General features: G+C 41.5%; 1 protein-coding gene and 1 long non-coding RNA gene across 2 annotated transcripts in view; both read left to right on the forward strand.

The window, feature by feature from the left end:
• midn (midnolin) overlaps window positions 1–9,983 on the forward strand; it is a 33,893-nt gene extending 23,910 nt beyond the window's left edge. The window contains 1 exon segment of the mRNA XM_042482293.2: window positions 6,365–9,983. Coding sequence (XP_042338227.2) covers window positions 6,365–6,627 — 263 coding nt within the window. The 3' untranslated portion in view covers window positions 6,628–9,983.
• A 7,177-nt stretch (window positions 9,984–17,160) lies between these two features.
• The window catches only part of LOC148189591 (uncharacterized), a 109,042-nt gene continuing 106,596 nt past the window's right edge, over window positions 17,161–19,606 (forward strand). The window contains exon 1 of the long non-coding RNA XR_015776548.1: window positions 17,161–17,430. This is a non-coding gene — a long non-coding RNA (uncharacterized LOC148189591). The remainder of the gene's footprint in view (window positions 17,431–19,606) is intronic.

Here is a 19,606-nt window from a genome sequence, read left to right on the forward strand (position 1 = left end):
GAGAGCGAGAGGGAGAGAGAGAGAATGCAAATGAAGTCTAAAAGTCATTGAAGAGCTCGTGTCCCCGCAGGGCTGTCAATGCCCTTTCACTGGATGTCAAAATGCTTATATTAGCTCCGATTCGATTGGTTGCCTCAGTTCGCGTCTGATTAGTTGGTTTGATTTTTTTTCTTTTCTGGTGATGAACTTGATTGCTCGGTTTTGTCCAGAAAGGTCAGGTTGCCCAGACTCATGGCTGAACTGTGCTACAGAGTGTTTCTCACAGAGCTGTTTACCTTTTGATATTTAGATACGAGACCCTAAAGTGATCAATGCAGACTTAAAGGGACAGTTCACACCCCAAGTCAAAAGTACATATCAGAGCTCCATGGCTGGTTTCCAGACTTTGGGAGCTTTACGGTACTTCTTCCTGTCTCAACTAAGTGTTCAGACATATATATAAATGTGCTCTCAGGTACCAATATTTGGCACCCGGTTCTTGGCACTGATGTAATTCGGTCGATATATAACAGATTAAGTGTATACACTTTATTAGTAGCATTTTCACAGCTGTTACGACTTCAGTTCCACATCTATGCTCTCATTAAAGCCACCAGGCTGCATTGACAAAACAGACATTTTAGTTTAGTTCGTTTTGGTTATTTTGTGACTTTGGTGAATCAGAATTAACCCATTTAAATGCTGAAGTTACGCAATAACACAAAAAATGAACTGATCGAGGCAGCAGTTGACCAGCAGCTCCTGTGATCAGCAAAGTGAAACTGTTTTTCTCACTGGAGTCTGGCTTTGGAGAAAGCAATATCATGACTTCACTTCCCTGTTGGAAATCACTCTCAGGTGGAAAGTTAAAGTGGTGAAAATACTCTCTTAAAGCACACACTTATATCGATATCAATTGTTTTAGGTGTGACTTTTCTTGAGATGGCTAAAATATGTTTTATTGTGGACCCCATCTGAATCAGTACATTTCTTTAGCATGTGTGTCGGACCCCAGCCTGCATCTCCAAATGGGGGGGCGTAAAAACTGCCATCTACTGTAGGTAACTGTAGGCACTGACTATGATAAGTACCTCATACAACCCAACAAATCCAAACTGTCCCTTTAACCTCTAAACTCAGTGTTACGAACACAAAATTGGTCTTTTATTACATGGTAATGAATATTACTGTAGCTATAATCACATATCAGCATCAATATAATGCTGTGATAGTTATCACAACATTAACCCCTTGAAACCTGGATCAACATCACTTGCTGCATTCAGATGCATTTCACAAGCATTTAAAACCTTTCAAATGTGAGCAAATTGGTCTGATTTTCTATTTTTTTTTTCAGAAACGCTGGAAAAAAGGCAAAGAGCAACTTGGCAAAAAAATTCCCACAAATTGCAAGAACTTAGTAGATATATGACATATATGATATGATTTTGTGTCATTTCTTCTAAAATTGCTCGTTGCCTTCTTCCCCTTTTTTATGAAATCAAAACAATTTGCTCAGGTTTCAAAGTGTTGATTTTGCCCATATCAACCCAAAGCAAGGAGAGTGATTTTAGAGGAAACCGAGGCTGACTTTGCTGCAATGTGATTTTCTTTCCTTTTCTTCCTCTCCCCTCTTCCACCTTTCTCTTCCTCTCTGTCCACCCCTCCCTCTCTCCCCTGGTTCCCTGGATGCTGAGCAAACACAATGTTCTCTCTGCAAGATCACAAGACTTATCAAGGCAAACAAACAAACAACAGCACTAAGACAACTGCAAATGAAGGCCAATCTTTAGACAATCAATAAAAGGAGAAGCTCCTTTAATCTCCCCGTGCGTCCTGCACACTGCAGCCCTCCTCCCCTTTTTCTCTACCTCCATCCTCGTGCCTCTCCTCCCTCCTCCCTCCCACCCACTCCTCCTCCCACCCTCCCGTGTGCTCCCTATCTCAGTCCTTGCCGTGTTGCTGGGCTGGGCTCAAAGGCAAGGAAAACTGACTGACGCATCGATTATTCATAGATCACCCCTTCTTTCTCTCTCTCTCTATCTGTTTTTTCTCCAGTTTTCTCTGCAGCAATCGGTGTGTTTACAGGGCCGGTGTCAAAATCTGCAGAGAGGAGAGTTTGGGGATGGAAAAATGTGCTCGGGATTGAGTTTTGGTCGTGATTGGCAGGAAGGGGAAAGGGAGACAGGAGGAAAAGGAGACTGGTGTTTCCTTCCTCTGTGTGCCCTTGACCACTCTCCTGTTTGATATCTTCCACTGCGTGTTTCCGGAAAAAAGATCCGTTGTGTCACTTAGATCGTATATAAACACAGCTCTCTCTCTCATTCATTCCTTATGTCTCTCACCCACCTCTCTATGGGTCTTCCAAGGTTATTGTGCTCACGTCAAACCCTTGTCTCTGCATCCAGGCTTTGCGTGTGTGTGTGTGTGTGTGTATATAGTCTGTCCTTCTCAGCCAGCCCTAATAATAGCCCTACTGTCATAAACATAGTCTGGAGATCCTTGCGGCCAGCTGTGTCCGGCCGAGTCGCCCAGGGCTCCGGTAGTGACGCTGATGAATGGCCACACACACACGCATACACACAGCAAGTTTGGTGTAGCTCCACATTCCCGTAGATCTCAACAAGCTAAAGGCCGAGACCCACAGCAGCACCAAACTGCGCGTAATGCCGAGTGCGTGACCTGTTCTTATGCACAGGGTTCCCACGGTCATAGAAAACCAGAAAAAGTTGTGAAATAGTAAAAAAAAATCTTTGAAAGTTAAAAAAAACATGGAAATGTATTGTGTGTAATAAATTAAACTCCATTGTAATGTTACGGTGAATTTATTTGCTGCAGCTGTAATGCAGCTCTAGTATACGTCAACGTGACGGCGTTTTGGTTATGTTATGTTTTTGTTGATTGGTTCATCATGTGCAGTACTTTTCTTAATTTTCTCCCTGTGTTCTATCTCTTCTTTCATGAAAACGTGGATGTATGAAGAGAGGGGAAAATCGAGTACAGTATAGTATCGCAATATTTTCTGCAGCAATCTTGTATTGATGCATAAACGCCAGGTGTTGTTTTTTATGTTTTGATACAATTTATTTATTTATTCATTTTTGCCCAATTTTTAAAATGTTTTGGCCATTTTTTTCTCCTTTTTTTATAATTGGCAATTTTTATCAAAAACTATTTGACTGATCGCTCAAAAGCCTTTTTAAAGGCATGTTTTCTTTAAAAATCGCCAAAATGACACTTTCTATCGGAGGCAGAAACTGTAAAAACAATTGTTTCAAATTTCCAACAGTCCTTGAACACATCATGTGGAACGCTGAAATTATGTTTAAAGAGTTTGAGTCTTATATAATTGAAAAACACCCAGCAAGTGGGGCAAGAAAAGGAAAAGTTTGGTCCTTGAAAAATCATGGAAAAGTTTGAAATGTTGTTCGTGTCAGTGTGTGGAAACCCTGTTTATATTTGAGTTTGAAAGAAGCAGGATCATAATTAAGTGAACTATCCTGCAAAATAAATGTCTTAACAGTGATACTCTAAAGGCTAACTGTACCAGACTAAACAGATTCTGCATGTCGGCATGTGTTGGCTTGGTGCCGTCTCATTGTGCACGGCCATATTTCGACACAGCCGAGGGGCGGTTTCGCTTGTAGCTAGTGAGAGCTTGGGAATAAGGGGAAGAGGGAGGACCGGAGGGGGAACAAAGCCTTGCGGCAGCGTATGTGGATGTCACATGGAGCTGAAGCAGCGGAACAATGGCTCTAATGTAGGAGAACCCCCCCCCCCTCTTTTGGTATACCCCCCTGTTCTCTGGAGATGGCACGCTGCCCTCACACACACGACATCTGGATGCACACACACACACATGTATCAGGACAGAGCACATTGGCAGGAAGTGGAAAAACCCCAGAATGTCTGTGTGGCTGATGTGAAGAAGTATTCTTTTCAGTTAACTCCGTGTCGCTGTTCACATCCTCTGTGCTCGCAGAAAGCAGCGTCGGGACTGCTTGATGGCAGTTTGAGTCTTTAGTATGCACTGCCAGACAGTGGTGAATATTTATAGCTGGAGAAAAGGCTCTGCACTGCTCGATCCGATAAGCAAATGAAGGAAAGAGGTAAATTAAGCCCACACAGAGTCCGGAATTCATTCCGATGGGGGGGAGAGCAGAGGAGGGCACAATCGATTCGGAAAACTGCCACCTACAGCTGATCCTTTACCCTCCACCCACTTCCTCCATTCTTTTTTTTTTTTCTCTACTCCCCCCCTCGCCCCTGAGGGAGGAATTCCTTAACCCACATCGCCCGCCAGTCTCCCCCCTTCTTTGCCTCCTGCTTCCCCTTCTTCACACTGCCCCACCTAGCTGTCTCAGGGGAGACGTGGGGCAAGAGCTGGGGGAGGGAGGAGTGTGTGAGGGGTGGAAGTGAGAGAAGGGAGAAGGGGGGTGCAGGGTGTTGGGTCAATGAGCTGAGAGTGGGAAGCTACAGCCATAATAAAGAAAAAAAATAGAAAAAAAAACCCAATCTCTCTCTCTCTCTCTCTCTCTCTCTCTCTCTCTCTCTCTCACTCTCGCTCTCTCTCTCTCCGCTTACAATTTCCATTCGCTTGCATTTTCTATTGAAAGCCAATAGCGTTGTCCTGGGCCTGAGATGGATGGCTGCACTAGAGCTAAGGTTTAATCAATAGGTCTTTTTAATTTGCCATCGATCCACGTTAAAAGCTACTGCGGCTGTTGCTGTGTGTGTGTGTGTGTGTGTGTGCACCCGCAAGCACCCCCGTGTGTTTGTGTGCACGAGTCACATTGTGTATTTGTGTGAATACATGATGTACCCGAATGCGGATCTGAGTGTCTCTGTGTGTGTGTGTGTGTGTGTGTGTGTGTGTGTGTGTGTGTGTGTGTGTGTGTGTGTGTGTGTGTGTGTGTGTGTGTGTGTGTGTGTGTGTGTGTTTGTGTGTGTTCTGGTGTGCAGCCCAGGCAGAGATGGCCGCTGTGCTTCGGTTTATTGACATTCTAGCCCATTATTTAATTATTTAATTCCCAGACAGATACTAATGGAGCTGGCTAATAGATTGTGGTTGCCTTCCCTTCCTTCCAAGCCCCCGAATATACGTATAAATGGAATTAGGCTCGACTCGGCCACTGTAGGAGAAGCATTCACAGTGCGATACGAGGCCTCTCCCCTGAGACCGGATCCTCCTATAGGCACATCAACAGCTAGAAATGCACTTAGCAGCACATCCAGTCACTGAGGCATGTCATCTGCAATTATGTGCGCGGATATCATAAGGCGGCTGTCCGAATGTGTCGTCTCCGGCTTGTGTTTGTATGCGTTTTGGCCTTGCTGTTGGTTCTCAAGGAGATTCAGGTCTAAGAAGGTCTCCCCACTCAGCGATAAGGGGATGAAATGGCACTGAGGGGGCTAATGATGCTCAGTGGGGGAGGTTAAGCAGCAAATTCCACATTGTGCACATGGTGTGTGTGTGTATGTGTGTGTGTGTATGCTTGTATGTGTGTATGTGTGTGTGTATGTGTGTTCGCATGTGTGTGTGTGTGAGAGAGAGAGAGAGAGCCAAGGGAATGTCAAGGCTGTGTTGCTTTATCTGCTGCCTGCTAAACAGTGGAAGAAGTATTCAGATCCTTTACTCATGTAAAAGTACTAGTGAAAATACTCTGCTTTAAGTATAAGTTCTTAAAATCTTAAAAGTACCCAATTCAGAAAAATCTTAAAAAAAATAAATAAATACAAATACAGCCAATAAAACTAATATAATTAGAAAAAAACACCAAAAAACTATTTAAAAAAAAAAATTATAAAGAAAAAAACACCCCAAACTTCAAAATTAAACAAAAAGAAGAAAAAAAACATCCAAAAAACTCAAAATTAAAAATAACACCTCCCCAAAACTCAAAATTATTTCAAAAGTAGAAAAAGACTGAAATGTTTATCCAAATAGTTGGCATTCATTTTCTGCGAATCAACGGACTGATTAATCAACTAATCGTTGCTGCTGTGCTTATATAAACTGTTTGGTCATTTAATTTCTAACATTTATAACATCATACATTAAAAACACTCATGCTGTTTATGCAAACAGATTTGACTTTAAAGTAACTAAAGCTGTCAGATGAATGTAGTGGAGTAAAAAGTGCAACATTTCCCTCCATAATGTAGTTGTTAGTAAAAGTATAAAGTAGCACAAAAAAACAACTACTCTCAAGCCCCTAAAATTCATACACAAGTACATTACTTGAGTAAATGTACTTTGTTACATTCCTTCACTGCTGCTTAACACACGCATAAATTGACATCCTTCTCTACGCTAGTTTATTCATTCCATCAAAGCGCTCGTAAAGGCTGACCGTTTTTTCTCCATCTCTCTTCCTTTGTCCAGGTGACCGCATTCGTCAGACCGAGAACCGTGCAACCCGCTGCAAGGTGGAGCGCCTGCAGCTGTTGATGCAGCAGAAGCGCCTGCGCAGGAAGGCCAGACGGGACCAGCGCGCCCCGTATCAGTGGCTGCCCAACCGGAAGGCGGGACGCAGCAACAGCAACAGCAGCATGTCCAGCGAGGGCTCCCTGGACCTGGACTTTGACGACTCGGTGTGGAAGCCCGACGTCAAGGCTGACTTGAAGTCCGAGTTCGTCATGGCCTGAACGATCCCACGCGCTGGTGGATGGATTTGAAAGATGTGCAAAGCTTGGGATTTACTATGAGATATATTTGGAGGGAGTGGATTTAGCGGGCGGCGACGCAGAACTGTGCAAAGAGGAAATCGAAGATGTGACTGGCGTCTGTCACATTAAATCTCCCCCGCAGACTTTAATCTGTCCTGAAAAAAACAGCAACAATAGCAAGAGAACTCTTTTGATGCTTGGATTTGGACAACCGGACATAACAGTGTACAAGACTTTTTACAGTGTGATTACAGAGACTTGACCTGAACTTGAGCATAGCAGAATTCAGTGGGTGGTGGCGGTGGCGGTGGTGGTGGTATTTTTGTTTTTCTAAGATTTGTTTTTTAAAGCGCACTCTGGACAGCAATGACGAGATCCACACTGGACTTATTTACAGGACAGGAGCACCAGAGGCCTCAGTGTTTCCTATTCACAAGAAAGGCAGAAAAGCCGAACTATGGATTAATCCAACGGGCATTCTTATCGATCTCAAAACTCACCAACCAGAGTCTACTTTTTACCTGTTACGGGGTGGTTAAACTTTTTTGTTTTTGTTTTTGTTTTTTTCCATTTTGAAACATATTATTATATTTTATAAACAAAAAATATGTAGCATTGTTCACAAAGCATTCAGGTTTTCATATAACAGTTCAAAGTTGATTTGCACATTTTCTTGATTTATAACAGCTGGTCAATGTGTGCAAGAAGGAGGAGGAGGTGGGGCCTGAAATCGAAAAAAAAAAATGAATATGGAAGTATTGATATCAACCTCAGTGACATAGGGTATCGATAGGAATGATTAATGAGTAAACAAAAATGAATTAATATTAACAGAAAGTGCTTTAGAGGATTTTAAAATCTTTAAAATGTATATGAAAAAAAAATCTATTTTTTATTTCTCTTCCTATCTGCTGTTTTCAAAAAACAGCAGCCCTCTGTGGCTTCAGTCAAGTCGTTGACTACCGACATACATCCATTCAATCATTCATTCACTTATACGCGGATTATAGCCACAAGAAAATATAAATTTCATCCAGCCCGCCTCATGTCTTACAGACCTGAATGGACTTGTCAAGGGTTTGTATTAGTTTGTGTACATAAATGTGACAATTGGCAAAGGTTTATGAGGGTGTGTGTGTATGTTTGACTTTAGTGTAAATTGATTTAGAGTCCCCCATGTTTTTGTCTTCTCCCAAACAACCCCATAGTTTCTCCAAAATCCTGAGGATCAGCTGCAGTGAATGCATGGGTCACTACTTTATATCACAACAGGATCAAAACATCAAATTCTAACTAGGTCCTTATGATAATGACTATTTTTTATTGGCAAACGAGGGAGAAGAAGTGGGATCCAGCATCATTATCTAGTGCCTCCACCAGTACATCCGTTGACATATCAGGTTAGGCCTTTCACAGTTTTGCTGCTACACACGGGGACTTCAAATGAAAAAAAAAAAACAAAAAAACAAGCGAGAGGGGAAAACTTTTCTTTGCATGCAGAAGTGTGAATTACACTGATCTTTTTTCTATTGATGGAAGAAAAAAAAAAGAAACTGGTGCTGTGGGAATGAAGGTTAACAACATGCATGAAATTGTGAAGAAAATAAACAATGCTGCTTTTGTTGGTTAGGTTTTTTGTAACTTTTTGTTTTCCAATGTTAGAACAACAGTATCCTGCTAAAGTATTAATGACGCAAAACCAAAACAGATGAAGTTGAAGTGTGGACTCGCGTCTTGCTCAGCACTGAACATTCCTGTTGTGTGACAATGAAGATGAGCAAAAAGAGCAACTGACTCTCGACTCCCCCGAGCGCTGGTTTTCACCCCCCGTGACTCTCAAGGACCCAGACAGCCCTACACGAACTGTTCAGCCACCTCCCCTCCTCCCGGCCCGAACGCCAACCGAGGCTCGCGTGGACGCACTCTGGCAGGGAACTAACAGACCAGCGGATTTACAGTACTGTCCGTCGAGAGAAGCACCTGGTCTGTCTCTTTATCTGTCTGTCTGTCTGATCGATCGACCACCCTACCACAATTGCACTCCCAGAGATTGCAGTGAGAGATTACCTTTTTGGTGAACCTCATCTTTTTTTTAAGTGGCCTTACCTTTCACTAAAAAAATGAGACACTTGGGGACAATGGGGGCGGGAATGTTTCTTTTTTGTTTTGTTTTGGAACTTTCTGTGTGCATCGTTGTCGGACTTGTTGTCATCAAGGCGCCATTTTTTGTCACTGAGGACACTGGGCATCTGTTGTTTAGTGCTTTTAGCTGGTGGAGTCTCTATTATGTCAAGGCTTCTGTGCCTTAAAAATGTTGCCCTTGCTGTGTCAGTGTCAAGCTTGTTTTCATTGGTTGATACACAGGACTGTAGTATTCGCAGCCATGAGAGTCGTAGATTTTAGGGGTGAAGCTTGTTTGAGTGCAAAAGTTGGTGTTCCTCAAACGCCGTCTTTGTCCCATTTCTTCATTGTGTTGCCATGCTTGTTGGTCTCCGTTGTCTGAAACATCCCTCTAAACTCAGTCCTCCCACCAACAAGCTGCAAAAAGCTACAAATCTGTGTAACTTATGTTAAACTGAGGAAGTTTACACCACAGTACTTAGGTGGCAAGAAACAGCCCTGATTCAGAAAAAAGGTCCTCTGAGGACTCCAGACTTCTGCACTTCCTGTTTCCTTGGATACAACATTATAAAAGGACAATTTATCCCCTGCCCCTCCCAAATTTTATTTAATTTTGTTTTGTATATGTATGAACTATACTCTGTGTGTGCCTCACTTCTGTGTGAAACTCAAAAAGATGAAACAAAAACAAAAAAGATGACAAAAGCATTACAGAGAGGATAAAAAACCGTATGTTGGTGGAATTCTGATCACGTCATTTAAGTTGCCTGTTCTTTCTTGTAGCCAACTATTGAAAATAACAGGATTCAAGAATACAATTTACAATGTTCTAGCTCTAGACCGGTGTAGCACATGTGTGACTGTATTAATTTATGAAACCAAAATGGTAACTGTGAATTATGTATTTCTTTGTGCATTTTTTTTAAAAAGCGGGGGAGAAGGTTGTTGGGACACAGCAGCAGCTGGTGCTTGTGTCCGAAAAAAACTCTTTTTTTCTTTTGTTTTTTTTCTTTTGTTTTTGGTGGAATATAATGGAAACAAAACATGTTTCTGAAAAAAGGAAAAAAATGACTAAAAATTACAAAAAAAGAGAAAAAAATGAAAAAATATATGAATATATTTTTTTTCTTAAGCAATACATTTCAGTGTGACTTGTGATAGAACATTTTCTTTTTTTAGGTAATAAATAAATAAAAAACAAAATGAGTACGTCAGGTTGTCTCTGTGAGTATTTATTACTGACCCATTCAATAACATTGAGTGAAAGTTGCGATTTGGTCTAATATTTCATGAGAGAATCTATTTCATGAGGTAACATGATATGAGTGGTGTACGAAAAACTGGAGAAGCTTGAAATTGCATTGATAAAATATTGCCTTACTCTGGATCAAAAGCTAATATAATTGACAATTGGACAGAACCATCTCAGGCTGAGGGGTGCACAGGGCCTATATTGGGTATGGATTACTTTGGGTGTACTGGGTAGAGCCAAAGGACAAAGAAAAGCAAAAGAGCTCGGTCAAAAACATGGATGGTATCTAGCGCTGAGGATTGCAGAATTCAGCAAACTGTTAACTGGTTCCAGTAAGAATTCCTTCATGGTTTGTTGTTCAGGAAGTTTTTACCGAGAGCCGAATTATCTGCAGAGGTCTCTTCTCGGCCAAAACAAACAGACCAGGTGATAAAAAACAGTAAAAACACTGAATTAAACAGTTTCATGTTACAATTTTTTCTGCCCTGTTTGGCATGTCACAGATGGCCCACTTACACCTGTGTGGTCACTTTTTTTCTGTGATAACTTTAAATCCAGGATGTTCAGAGGTTTTTACTAGAAGCCGAATTATCCGCAAAGGTTTCCTCCTTACCTAAACAAAAAGACCCATTTATTTAAACCACTAAAAACACAGAACAAAGCACTTTCACTTTACAAACCAGTGTTTCTTTAATGCTGTTTGGCATGTCAGAAGCAGCCCGCTAGCATAACACCTGTTCATGAGTGCTCTCCATTTTTCTCTCACAACTTAATATCTGGAAATTCAAGAGGTTTTTACCAGGAGCCAAATAATCACAGAATTCTCCTGCACTCCAAAACAAATAGACAGATGATTTAAATTGGCAAAAACACTGAATAAAGCAGTTTCACTTGTAAAAAAAAATGTTTTTCTGATGGCTTGTCAAAGAGGGGCAACTAAGTATGGTGTATGATGGGAAAAAAATGAAAACACGAATGGCCCCATCTAGAACCGGTGTTTCATTTGTCCATTCTGGGCTACTGTAGGAGCTTACTGTTGAAACATGGTGATTACTTTAGACAAGGCCTTGCTCCATATGTGGATATTAACAGGTCATTCTGAGATAACAACAATGTGAAGATTCTTAATGTCAAGTGATTATGCACTAAAGAAAATATATTATATTCCATTTCTGCCAATATATTCCCCTAAATCCAACACACTGGACCTTTAATGTTGAGTCCAGTCAAATATATTTTGTACATTATTTTCAAAACAATGCCTCTGCACAGACTACTGAAGTTCAGGTGTAGTTTTCAACCATCAACAGCAGGTTAGACTTTTGGTTAACCTGCAAAATGTTACTGAAAAGACCCAGGGACGAAGGGTTTGTGCGTGGGTGGATGGAGGTTGAAGGGCGGGGGTGCAGTTCAGCGAGCGAGCCAAAAGAAATGTTCTCCACATCTGCGAGTGCAGCTGCGGCTCAAGATGAGACAGAATATGGAAGTGGAGTGACAGATTGGAGAAGGGGAAAGAGCCGTGCCTCATGTGAAGCCTCGCTTCCTGACACATGTACTTACAGCAAAAGGTGTTTTGAAGCAGCACTTGTAGCTCCCCGGCTTTTGTAAGCGGCGAGGCTGAGAACAGAGTTTGACTTGGAGCATCAAGAAATAGCTGAAAGAGGATTGAACATGAAAGAGCTTGAGCTACTGTATGTCAAAGCATGTCTCAGGCAGGGATGCCAATAACGGGATGTTCACTGTGAGAAGCTGCAACATAGCAACGTAGACGACATACAACTCTGCACCGCGTAGTCACATAGATGGACATATTACACGTCTCTTGAGGCAGAAATGATCTTACTTATTCAACTCAGGCCTATTTTGTCGGTAATGTGTGTTAATTTGCTTGCTTTTGTTGTAAAATTGAAAGTAATTCCACCTTGAAATGTGTTGCAGCCAGACGGGCCAGATGCCTCGTGTTGTTTACACCTTCATTTTGATAATGGCCAAGGACATGAAATGTGTCCCTTGGCCTTTTCTCATGCCTGGCCTCCCTTCCTTTTCCTGCAGAGATGATTCTGGTAATGAAAGCCTCCTACACAGTGGCCTTCTGCACATAAGCAAACACTCCTCCTCCCCGTTTGTGGCCTGTGGTGAACACAACGTTTGATAAGAGAGCCAGATGAAAGGGGAATATCGATGAGCGCTCATTGATTAGCCCGCCAATAGCCAATGGTCACGCATTTCCCTGAAACCACAGGGACAGAAAGAGGAACATGCCGAATATAGAGCAAAGTTAGCTTTTTTTTTTATCAGCTTCCATCCCTGAAAGGTAAACCCAAACTCTCTCAGGTTAACATTTGTCACTTTGTTTTTCAACCTGGTTTAATGTTGGGCAGCAGCTTTTGTCCACAGACTCCATGATTATTTTTAACATTGAAAGCTTTTTTGGCACTAAGCTGCACACAAGCATATCTGAAGTGGAATTTTAACACAGATATGGACTGACATGATAAGGTTGAAATAATCTAAAGGGACAAACATGGGAAAGAACTACACTTTTAAAAAGAAAGAAAAAATATTTTCCTTATACAAACAGAACAACTGTTCTTGCTTAATTCTGACAAATGTTTTGGATATTCTGGGCCTTTCCTAAAATAGGCCTGCTTGGAGGAAACTTGAACCCATCTTGACATTTTTATAGTAAATATAGTACATATTCACATTAATCACTGATTTTCTGTATTCTACCTATAATGGTGTTTCTAACAGGGCCTGCCAGGACAAGCCTGGTGTTATTCCATACCCCAAAACCCAATGCATTAGTCCATCTCACAGTTTTTTTGGATTTAGCTACCCTATCTGTTGATATCAGTCCTAACCCTTAAATCTTTAACAACAAGTAATGGCTAAAAGGCTAAGTTGTCTCCCAAGACGCAGAGGCCTGTAGTTCTTACCAAACATTACTCAAACAGAGTTTACATGTGCATTTGTTCAGGACAACCTTTAGCTGCAGGTTAATACACATATAGGGGTTAGTACTAGTGTCATAATCTGCTCTTTCTCTCTCTCCTGCTGCTGTGGGATTTTTTCCATTTACTCCGCCCCCCTCCCACCTCTCTCTCCACCTGGCCACTGACCCTCATCAGCCTCATCACCTCCACCTGGTGCTCCCAGCTGCTCTTCATCCTCACTCCGCAGACTCTTTTCCTGATTGTCTTTGCTTCCATGCCTGACGGTCCAGCGCTCATTCTCGGACTGGTTTCCTGCTTTCCATGCGGCTCTCCTCTTACCACCTCGCCTCGCCTCTGCCCCAGTAAAGCTTTGCCTGTGCACTTTCGGGTTCTCGTCTGCCTGTGGCTGTGCGGTGTTTTACTGCTTACTGCTCCATTGCAAGAAATTGCCATTCTTGATGCTGTGTAACCTCAATTATTCCATGAACAGTGGATATGAAATACTGCCATTAATGACAAGATACAGGGACTTATGTTTTAATAAGGCTAAGCACTCGTTTGTGCACAAGTCAACCCTAAATCTAAATATGGGGCAGATTAAATCCACATCGGGTCTTGAATATTGTTTAAATGTATGCATCACTGTTTCCTGTCTTATGTTTGTCTTTTCAATATTGCAAATGGTGCAGCTGTGAGGCAAGAACAATTTCAAACTTGATCTGATAATAAAAGCATAACTTCTCTTCATTTACAAAATTTGAAAACTGAAAATAAAGTTTGGTGAAAAAGAAAGTATATTACTCCCTTGATGAGAGGGTTCTCTCCGTGCATGAGACGGAACAAAACAAACAAAAACAAACCACAAGTGAGAAGTTTGACACATATTTACAATAAACTGCAGGTGCACCTAACAGACTGCCCTTATACTGCTTCTGCTCTTTTTGACTGTTTGCAGATTTACATTTTACTGGATATAACATAAGCAAGAAGTGCAGCTGAGGGGTTCCCATGGCTTCCAGTCATACTGCAACTATCAAGAGCCTCTTCTGAGAAGTCGCTGCCTATTTCTGACTGCATCTGACTGTCAGTCTCAGCCTCCACACTTATCTGCTGCGTTCTGCAAGCTTGCCGTCTGTGGATGTAACTGCCTTCAGAGACAGAAAAGAACAGAGAGAGAGAGATCGAAAGATGGAGAGGAGAGTGAGAGAGGCTCAGCTGCCACCGCAAACTGAAACCCTGTGGCTCCGGGATCGAGAGGAGTTCCGCAGAGTTGGGGTTTCACACGTTGTTGTGTGATCTAAGATAAGAAACACTCAGCTGTATCCTCCCTTCACTTAAAAATACACACTGGTACACACACATACACACACACACACAAGCAACGGAAAATATTCCAGGATGTCACACTGCACGAAAGCGAGTATCATATACACTCTTGTAATAATGAAAGTTCATAGCATACTATATATGTGCATGTGTTATGTGCATGAACTTTTACACATTCATTCGAAAACCACTGTAAGTTACCAAGGTATTTTCTGTAAAGAACATAAAATAGGTGCAATAAATGTAAAAAGGTGTTTTTTCCTGAACACCTCAAATTACCGTCACCTCAAACTGCAGGGACAGATTACAATTGAAAGGAAACCTTCTGTTTTATGCAATTTTACTCTTTGATGAATAATAATGAGGGTGTTGAAGAAATAACTTGACATTTTAGGAAATACTTTTACATGCTGTCTTGCAGAGAGTTAGATGATGATATCACACTGTCATATGTATGTGCTAAATAGGTTTTTTTCTGCATTCTGGTGACTTGTGAATGAAAATAACAAAATAATTGTTTTGCATTTTTATGTTAACTACTTTTAATTTGGTTAACTTTTTGGTTCATGCCTCTGATACTGAAGGCTTGTCCCTTGCCAGAGCCCCTACAGCCTCCCTGCCCACAAACCCCTGGGTCCTGGATGCCTCTGCAAGGCAGAACTGGAGGCTCATGGTCTCTGGAGGACATCTGGGCACACAGATGTGACAGATGAGGGCAAGCTGGGCCCCCCCCCCGACCCCTGAGGCACCCCTCAAAGCCCCTGTTAGAGCAATTCTACCATGCACACCTAACACGGTCACTGGTCAGCACAGAGACAAGTGGGCCCAACATGTGTTCATCTCTGGCCCTGAAGGGTTGGAGAAGGAGGAAACGGGAAAGACACATACACTTTTAGAGTAGTTGGGCTTGTGCACGCTGCACAGTGCCACAAACAGGTTGTGATTACAAAAAAGGGGGGAAAAAGGTGTTGAAATATGTCTTAAATTGGGAGAAATGTGGGAAAATTGTGACCTCAAGAGGACACCAGGGGTGTGTGGTTAGCTTAGCTTAGCTCATAGGCTGGAAACAGTGGGAAACAGCTGGCCTAGATCTGTTGGAAAGGTAGAAAAATCAGCTAGTACCTCCAAAGTTTACTGATTAACACATTAAATTAAGATAAACAGCTGCTTGCAATAGGCTTGCAATAAGTTTACAATCTGTCAGTTTTCACTGGTACACATATTTCACAAATGTTAAACTATTCCTTAAAGAAGTGCCTATCTTTCACCTCATACATACATTTTAAGATTAAAAATTGTTTTATTTTTCAGATCTTGTTCTTCAAAACCCTCCCTTTTCACTCGTCCTACATTTTGTTTTCATGCATTTTTGGTCTTGTTTAAGTCCATGCTTTTATCATTTTACATTAGGACAACAAACAAGCTCTTTACTCTGATGAAAGCCCCTTCTGCACAAGAGAGTAATGAAGCGAACACACTGAAGATGCATTTCCTTCAGGTCAGGGCATAAACATCAGAGCTCACAGCCTCACAGTCTCCTCCTCTGCGAGACCCAGGGCTGTTTGCATGGTCAGCAGGGACCTTGTTGTCTTTTGTCTATTTTTGTTTATTCCCTGCGCAGTTGAAAGAGAAGAATGGCTTTCTGTTTGAAACATTACCTGATGGATATTTATGCAGCTGTGAGGCTGTGAAGAGAACCTTTGATATCTTTTTCCAGCTACACACTAACACACACACATGCGCGCACACAATTCCTGTGAGAAACCCTAAACAAGCCATCAGTGGGCCACTGCAGGACAAGTGAACACACACATGCACACATTACACTCAAAGGTGTTCAGCTGTCCATCCCCGTCAGTGCGGAGCCGACCTCGGAGCTTGACCCCGTGACCCTAGGGGAAGTGGCACAGAGGTCATGGTTAAAATAAACCCTGGAAACTGGGTAAACAGGATGTGTACACCCACCCAGACATATGGCACTCACTAATCAAGTTGGGTGGAAAAGAAGTGGAAATCATCTCTGTGAAAGCTCGCAGCATTAGTACAAACCTACTGTACTGTAATATAAATGGATCAAGCTGCTTAGCAACAAAACCAGCTCTTGGAGCTCAGGGAGACTTCTCTCATCAGATGTACAGTAATTTATTTTGAGACTAAGACAAATACATATGAGAGGGAATTGTAAATGTCAAAGTATTACATGCAGCGAGTAGAGTTCCCTGTTGCCAATGACAGACAACCATGATGCACTGATAATGAGACCAGAACCACCCCACTAAAGCCAGTAAACATTTTACATACTAACATTTTGTCTCTGCAGTGGTCGGAGATTTTTATCAGCTCCAGCCCTGATTGTCACCCCCTCCAAAAAAAAAAAAAACAAACCCCACAAAATCAACATATTTGCAGCCAAGCTCCAGAAAGAGTCAATATAAAAAGAACATAAACCAAAATACCCCCACACACACACACACACGTATGCACCTAAACCGGCTAACATCTGGCATTTGTATCTTTATGGGAAAGGTTGCGATTAGTGATGCCAGTGAGTCTGGTGTAGCTGGGGGTATTTATTTATCAGCTCCAGCTCCGATCGACAGGAAGGGCTGATATCAAAACAAAACAAAGCAAAACAAATAAAAAACTATGTCACATCCCAACCACCCCCTTCTCTGACAAATAAAGTACAGTCCCTAAACATGCAGAAAATATTCCACCTTACAATGATTGTTTTCTCAGACTACAGCTAGCTTCCTGTTAACAAACAAAGATAAAAAGGCAGCCAAACATATTTTCAATCACAGATGCAAATTATCTGCATTTAATCTATAAAATTAAACACAGCGCACTGTGTTTCGCACGGGTTATTATTACTGTGACACAATGCGCTCGCGCTGCGGACAGGTGACGTGAAGAGGAAGGTGGGCGACGTGAAGTGATGGCGCGGATTACAAAATGACAGAAGAGGGAATAAAACCCACGGAGGAGACAGCCAAAGGCAAAGAGAAGAGACAGGAGTGTGAAAATGACAAAAAGTGTCCAAAGTTTAAACGGAAAATGTTAAATGTTTGTGCGTCGACTGCAAAAATCAAGCTAGCTAAACACAAGACGTCAGCGGACCTGCTTCACGGAGCGGACCGGCACAAGGTAACTCTGACATTAGCATTAACGTTAGCCTCCCTCCGGCCTGTTCGCCCCGGGGCTCCCCTTGTAACACGCCCGCTGAAGGTCACCGAATGACGGGGACCTCGCCGGCGGATGAGCGCAGAGCTCTGTGGCACGGAGGGAAGCGAAACACCTTTCACCTGTCCAAACTGTGCACACTGCTGCGAGGCTGTTTAACCCTTGTGTTGGCTTAACTTTCTGTGTGCACTGCATTGTCCTAAAGGGTCACTCAACTCCTAAAGTAAAGCAGCTTGATTGAATTTTAAATCCCAAACCTGTTTTGCATGAAGAAATAACCTGTCATTCATCGCAAACTGCCAATATCTCGGTTTTCCCTCTTCACAGTGCATAAAGACTGCATTTAATCAGTGTAATCCACTCGTTTTTATTACAGCACATTATTGTCATAATTGTTACTAAAGTGGAGGTTTATTATTATTATTTATATTATTAAAGGTACTGCATAGGTGCAAACATTTTTTAGCAAAATATGTCACTTTTGTAGCCTAAGAAAGTAGAGGAAATGTGCAAAAAGTATTTTAGATTTAGAGGGTTTTCTATGCTGTTAAAGATAGTGACGGTCATTTTTTAAGTGCCAAATTTTATTCTCTTTATTATTATTTCAAACATTATTAAGCTTGTGCCTCAAAGTTAATTATTGTGACCTTTTGATGATACGATATCACCAAAAGTTCTAGAACGGCTACTAATGGACGCTGATGTTTAGTTTTTCAATTTTAAGGTGTTATGTTATGTAAACAAATGTAATATGTATGTAACAAATTAAAATGTAGACTGGTCTGCAAATAACAGGTTACTAACATTTGTCTTTTTGCAAATCATTACAATTGTAAATCATAATGTATTATGATTATTATATATATTATATTACTGTAATATTGTAGGGGTGCTCTCAGACTTTCTTCTGTCGCTGTGCGCTGGGCCGCTGCACTTTGAGTGTTGCTGTAACTCACAGATTTAGAACTTGGGAGGCTTCTGGCAACTGTCATAATGTCAAATGCTCTTTTTGTTGGTGTCTTCCACCTCTCTCTCCCTCCCTCCCTCTTTCTCTCTTTCCTCTGAGAAGAAGATCAGGTACCTTTCAGCAGTTGCTCCAGTGACCTTTAGCAGCTGTGGGGGTGAAATTGGCTGAGCTTCCTTTACCTCATCCTTGTTCTCTCTCTTGCTCTTTGCGCGTCTCTCTCCTCATCTCACGTACGAACACAGTCCCCTGATTTACAGAGCTGCCATATCATGAATTCACAATCTTTGAACGCTGGCATGTGGTGTGTTTTATAACCTTGAAACTTTGTATGGAAATGATTGCAGTGTGAACGGTATTGAAGGAATAGACTTATTTTTTTCAAAATCATATTTTTTTTCCTCTTACCCGCAGTGCTATTTATCAGTCTATATTGTTTTGATGTGAGTTGCTAAGTGTTGGAGATATTGGCTGCAGAGATGTCTGCCCTCTCTCCAAGATAATAGAACTAGATGGCACTTGGCTTGTGGTGCTCAAAGCACCAAAAGAAAATTATATTTGAAAAAAGACAACCTTTACAATCTAAAGAGCCTTTAAGCCACTCTTAAACTCTCAAATCTTCCTCTGAGACTTTTCCTTTTTTAGTTTTGGATTCTGTAGCTAGCCTAGCTTGGAAATCTCACGACCAGTCACCGCTGTCGAGGTTTGACAAAATTTAGAGGAAACAGTGCCAGGCCTTAGACGTATGGTGCACATTTCAGTTGAGATAAATGTGTTTTTTTTTTTGTTTTTTTTTTTAAATTTGATGCATAGGCTAGGCATTTTTATTGGGGATGCATGAAAATCTTCTGCAACATCCTTTTTCTTGTTTTGCGCAATGAATGAATATTATATACAGTGAAAAGCATTGTGTTTTCTGTCTAAATCTGCTGGTGGGCCGTCACAATAAGAGTATTCATAATATAATGGTAATTCTAATACAGAAGAGACCTGATGATCACTAAAATTTGATGGGGAAAAAGTGGATATATTGATAGTGGTATTGGTTATAGGCCAAATGCGTTGTTATATATTGGCATATTGGATATCTGCAAAGAATCCAATATTCATCCCAAATTTTTACAATTTGATAACGCAAGAATTTATTTAGTTCTACAACAATGATAAAAGAAAATT

Source organism: Plectropomus leopardus, chromosome 5, assembly GCF_026936395.1.
Source record: "Plectropomus leopardus strain MGB_pleo_1.0 chromosome 5, ASM2693639v1, whole genome shotgun sequence".
NCBI classification, from domain to species: Eukaryota; Metazoa; Chordata; class Actinopteri; order Perciformes; family Serranidae; genus Plectropomus; species Plectropomus leopardus.